Raw genomic sequence first — 6,000 nt, 5'->3', positions numbered from 1 at the left:
TTTTTTTTTTTTTTTGAGATGGAGTTTCACTCTTGTAGCCCAGGCTGGAGTGCAATAGCACAATCTCGGCTCACTGCAACTTCTACCTCCTGTGTTCAAGCGATTCTCCTGCCTCAGCCTTCCAAGGAAACTGGGATTGTACAGGCATGTGCCACCACGCCCAGCTAATTTTGTATTTTTAGTAGAGACCAGGTTTCTCCATGTTGGTCAGACTGGTTTCGAACTTCAGCCTCAGGTGATCCGCCCACCTCAGGCTCCCAAAGTGCTGGGATTTCAGCCATGAGCCACCGCTCCTGGCCTGTTAGGTTTTTCTTTGTCACCCGTGCCTTTGGTGTCATATCCAAGAAGTCATTGCCAAATCCAGTATCATAAAGCTTTGCCCTAAGTTTTCTTCTGAGAGTTCTTTAGTTTTAGTTCTTACATTATCTTTTGTCCATTTTGGGTTAAATTTTGTATATGGTGTTGTATAAGGGTCCAACTTCATCTTTTTGCATGTGGATGTCTGGTTTTTCCAAGCACTATTTGTTGAGAAGACTGTCCTTTCACTGTCCTTTCCCCATTGCATGGTCATGGCACCATTGTCAAAAATCATTTTACCATATATGGAAGGGATTATTTCTGGGCTCTTTATTCTATTGGTTTGTATGTCTGACTTACCAATACCACACTATAGCTTTGTAGTAAGTTTTCAAATCAGGAAGTATATGTCCTCCAACTTTGTTCTTTTTTCAATCTTTTGTCTACTCAGGGTCCTTTGAGATTCCATATGAATTTTAGGATGGATTTTTATATTTCTGCCAAAAAAAAAAAAAAAGTTCTTTGGATTTTGATAGGAGAGTTTATTGAATGTATAGATCACATTGGGGTAGCATGGTCATCTTAACAATATTAAGTTTTCCAATCCATGAATGTGGATATCATTGTGTTTAATTTATTTCAGCAGTGTTTTGTTGTTCTGAGTGTACAAGTCTTTTGCCTTCTTGGTTAATTCCTAAGTATTTTTAATTCTTTGTGATGCTTTGTAAATTGAATTTTTTAAAAAATTTTCTTTTCAAATTGTTCTTAGTATATAGAAAAGGAACTGATTATTGTGTGTTGACTTGGTGTGCTGCTACTTTGCTGAATTCATTTATTCTGGCAGGGTTTTTGGTGTGGAATATTTAGTGTTTTCTTCATAAAAGATCATAGCATCTGAAAATGGATGTTTCCTTCTTCCCAATTTGGATAACTTTTATTTTTTTCTTGCTTATTTCCTTTAGCTAGAGCTCCTAATACTGTGTTAACTGCAAGTGGCGAAAGTAGGCATTCTTGTGTTGTTCCTCATCTTAAAGAAACAACTTCTAACCACTGAATGTGATGTTTGCTGTAAGATTTTTATATATGAAGTAGTTTTTTATTATATTGAAGTAGTTTTCCACTATTTCTAGTGTTTCCTATCTCTGTTATGGACTGTTTTATCATGAAAGTGTATTGAATTTTATAAAATCCTTTTTTGGTATCAAGTCAGATGATCATGTGATTCCCCCCCCCATTCTGTTAATGTGGTATACTATGATGATTTTTCATAGGTTGAGCCATTTTTGCATTCCAGGAATAAATCCTCCTTAGTCAAAAGGATTAAAATATGCTTTTAATGTGCTGCTGAGATTTTTTTTTTTTTTTTTTGCTGATAACTTTATTATTTTTCCATCAGTGTTCATAGGGATATTGTAGTTTTTTTATAGTGTCTTTATTAGGCTTTCTTAGAGCAAAGGTGGTTCCCTATTATCTTCTAATTTTATATTTCTACACATTAAAAACTTTTATGTTTAAAACAGAAACTGGGAAATCAGACCAATTTGGTATTAATGAAATTACAGAGGTAATTTAGATATGGAAATATATTATTGATAGATATTATTCTATCATTTATTTTAGTTATAATTAAGTTTAGGTGCTTGTAATAGAAAATCCTAAAACAATAGTGGTCTATGTAAGACAGAATTGTATTTGTCCCTATCACTTAACAATAGTCCAGTGGACCTTACACCACACTACTACCATTGCTCAAAAAAGAAGTCATAATAAAAATCAGGAAAGATTTTATATTGAATAATAATAAAAACACATATCACAATTTGTGAGATTTAACTAAAGTAGTCTTCAGAGGAAAACTTTTTGTTTTAAAGAAGTAAATGAGAATATAGTAAAGATAAAATCAGTGATCTCTGCTTTTACCTTGAAATGCTAGAAAAAGGAAAGTTATTAAACCTAAAGTAAGTACAAGAAAGGCAGTAAAAGCAGAACTCAGTGAAGTGGAAAAGAAACAATGGAGTGATCAAAGCTAGAAGATGTATTTTTGGTAAATATTAATAATACTAACAACCCTTAAAAATTAAATGTGTAAAGAAAAAAAGAGGGATATCATCATATATTTTACAGACATTAAAAAAAAAGGGTATATTTCTGCGAATACACTTAACATTTTAGATCAAATGGACAAATTCCTTAAAAGTTATGTCACCAAAATGGACACAAGAAGAGACAGTAAGTCTAAATATCCCTATAGCTGATTAATCAAAAGCATAATAATTAGAGAATTTTTAAGGCATGCCCAGTGGCTCATGCCAGTAATCTCAGCACTTTGGGAGGCCAGGGTGGGCAGATCACTTGAGCTGAAGCGTTCAGGACCAGCCTGGGCAACCTGGTGAAACCCCATCTCTATAAAAAATACAGTATATTAGCTGGGTGTGGTGGTGCATGCCTGTAGTCCCAGTTACTTGGGAGAGTGAGGTGGGAGGATTGCTTGATCCCAGGAGGCTGTAGTGAACTGAGATTGCACCACTGTACTTGAGCCTGGGTGACAGAGTATGACCCTGTCTCAAAAAAAAAAAGATTTCTCATGAAGAAAATTCTGGCCTAGATGCTGTGTCACTGGTAAAGTTTATCAAACTTATAAGTAATAAATAACATCAGTCCTATTCAAATTCATTCATAAAATACAAAAGATGGGAATGTTTTCTATCTCATTTTATGAGGCTCCTGTAATATTGTTACCAAAATCAGATAGGAACAGTGTAAGAAAATTATTCACTAATATTTCTACAAACTTAGGTGTAAAAATCATTAACAAAATAATGGCAGATTAAATGCAGCTATATATAAAAATGATACTATACTATCATCAAGTGGAGTTTATCTCAGTAATAGACTAAAGGAGGCTAGGCTCAGTGGCTCATGCCTGTAATCCCAGCACTTTGGGAGGGCGAGGCAGGTGATTACCTGAAGTCAGGAGTTCAAGACCAGCCTGGCCAACATGGTGAAATCCCATCTCCACTAAAAATGCAATAATTAGCTGGGCATGGCGGTACACTCCTGTAGTCCCAGCTACTCGGGAAGCTGAGGCAGTAGAATTTCTTCAACCCAGGAGGCAGAGGTTGCAGTGAGCCAAGATCATACCACTGCACTTCTGCCTGGGTGACAGAGCGAGAGACTCCATCTCAAAAAAAAAAAAAAAAAAAAAAAAAAATAGACTAAAGGAGAAAAATTGTATGATCATTTCTGGAAAAGCTTTTGACAAAATACAATGCAAATTTATGATAAACCCTCAGCTACCTTGGAAACATTTTTAACTGAAAAAAAATTTACCAAAAGCTTACAGCCAACATCATAATTAATGATGAAATACCCTAGAAGGTCAAGAATAAGACAAGGATATCTATTTCACTCAACATTTTGTTGGTATTCCTAGCCACTGCAGTGAGATGAGAAAAAGAAATAGAGGCCAGGTACAGTGGCTCACACCTGTAATCCCAACACTTTGGGATGCCAAGGCAGGTGGATCACTGGAGGCCAAGAGTTTGAGACTAGCCTGGGCAATATGGTGAAACCCCTTCTCTACTAAAAATGTAAAAATTAGCCAGTTGTGGTGGCAGGCACCTATAATCCCAGCTACTCTGGAGGCTGAAGCAGGAGAATCACTTGAATCTCAGGGGTAGCGGTTAGCGTGAGCGCGCCACTGCACTCCAGCCTGGGAGACAGCGAGACTCCATCTCACAAAACAAAAACAAACAAAAAAGAAATACAAGGTGTATAAATTGGAAAGGAAGAAGTAAAATTGTCTTTTTTCCCCTCACACAAATAACATAATTGTGTATATAAAAAATCATAATCGGCTGGACGTGGTGGCTCATGCCTGTAGTCCCAGCACTTTGGGAGGCCGAGGCCGGCTGATTATGAGGCCAAGAGATCGAGACCATCCTGGCCAACATGGTGAAACCCCGTCTCTACTAAAAATACAAAAATTAGCTGGGCGTGGTGGCACACGCCTATAGTCCCAGCTACTCAGGAGGCTGAGGCAGGAGAATTGCTTGAACCCAGGAGACAGAGGTTGCAGTTAGCCAATATCGTACCACTGCACTCAAGCCTGGCAACAGAGCAAGACTCCATCTCAAAAAAAAAAAAAAAAAAAAAAAAAAAAACATAATCTAGAAAAAATTACTAGAACTAGTAAGTGAATTTAACAGCATCACAGAATATAAAGTCAGTGTACAGAATCAGTTGTATTTTTTTTTTTTTTTTGAGACAGAGTCTCTGTCGCCCAGGCTGGAGTGCAGTGGCGTTATCTCAGCTCACTGCAACCTCAGCCTCCCAGGTTGAAGCTATTCTCCTGCCTCAGCCTCTTGAGTAGCAGGGATTACAGGTGCACGCTACCATGCTTGGCTAATTTTTGTATTTTTAGTAGAGACAGGGTTTCACCATGTTGGTCAGGCTGGTCTCAGACTCCTGACCTGGTGATCCGCCCGCCTCAGCCTCCCAAAGTGCTGGGATTACAGGTGTGAGCCACTATGCCTGGACTTTTTTTTTTTTTTTTTTTTTTTTTATGGAGTCTGACATTGTTGCCCTTGCTGGAGTGCAGTGGCACCACCTCACTGTGGCACCATTTCCCAGATACAAGTAATTTTCCTGCCTTAGCCTCCCAGGTAGCTGGGATTAGAGGCACCTGCCACCATACCCAGCTAATTTTTATATGTATAATAGAGACAGAGTTTCACCATGGCAGACAGGCTGGTTTCAAACTCCTGACCTCTGTTGATCCACCTGCCTCAGCCTCCTAAAGTGTTGGGACTACAGGTGTGAGCCACCGCACCTGGTCAAAAAGATCCTTCTTGAAAGTCTCATATGCCACTTCCACTTAGAGACTTAAGTCATATGGCCATATAGAGAAATGTAGTCTTTATTATAGTAAGCAGTCTGCTAAGTTAAATAACAAGGAATGAATGGATGTTGGGATAGACAGCATTCTCAGATAGAATCCCTTTTACCAGCCCTCTTAGATTTGGCAGCATGTAAAAGAAAATCCTGTAATGGTAGCTTCAACAAGATCAAAGTTTTTTTGTTTTTGCTTTTTCTCTTACTTAAAATTATTCATGGGGGAATATCTCCCTAAAACTAAAGAATGGTTGTGTCAGGAATATGCTGTATTTTTGTATTTAGCTAGTAAGTGCTGAGAGAGGGTGGGATGTTTTGCTTTCCTTCAGTGTTATCTTTTACAAGCAGCTATATTTGTCCTGTTAACCTTTGTTCTTCCTCAGAGACAATGGACCTCAGATAGCCTATGTTCGGGACTTCAAAGCAAAGGTTCAGTATTTCCGGTTCTGGTGTCAGGTTAGTGTTGGAACTGTATCTCTGTACTCCCTTTCCTTTGTTTTGTTGCTTATATTACACTGTGATTGTGAAAATACTTGACTCAGAAAAACAGATAAAACAGGAAGCATTAGAACCTCTTTCCCCTATTTTTAGAGCAAATAAATAGATTTTTTTTTTTTTTTTTTTTTGTATTTTAGTAGAGATGGGGTTTCGCCATGTTGGCCAGGCTGGTCTCGAACTCCTGACCTCGTGATCTGCCTGCCTCTGCCTCCCAAAGTGCTGGGATTACAGACGTGAGCCACTGCGCCAGAACAAATAAATAAATTTATCAGTTAGATCATTTGTGACTTTGGTTGTTCAGAAAATTAAACC

The 6,000-nt window shown here is 37.9% G+C and overlaps 1 protein-coding gene across 4 annotated transcripts in view; it reads left to right on the top strand.

The window, feature by feature from the left end:
• ITCH (itchy E3 ubiquitin protein ligase) overlaps positions 1-6,000 on the top strand; it is a 145,705-nt gene that overhangs the window by 102,905 nt on the left and 36,800 nt on the right. For all 4 annotated transcript variants that reach the window (XM_032295201.1, XM_032295203.1, XM_032295202.1 and 1 more), the window contains one exon: positions 5,574-5,646. In XM_032295201.1, coding sequence (XP_032151092.1) covers positions 5,574-5,646 — 73 coding nt within the window. The remainder of the gene's footprint in view (positions 1-5,573; positions 5,647-6,000) is intronic.

Source organism: Sapajus apella, unplaced genomic scaffold, assembly GCF_009761245.1.
Source record: "Sapajus apella isolate SASKATOON/1434 unplaced genomic scaffold, GSC_monkey_1.0 scaffold33, whole genome shotgun sequence".
Classification (NCBI taxonomy): Eukaryota; Metazoa; Chordata; class Mammalia; order Primates; family Cebidae; genus Sapajus; species Sapajus apella.
This window is presented reverse-complemented; position numbering and strand designations above follow the sequence as displayed.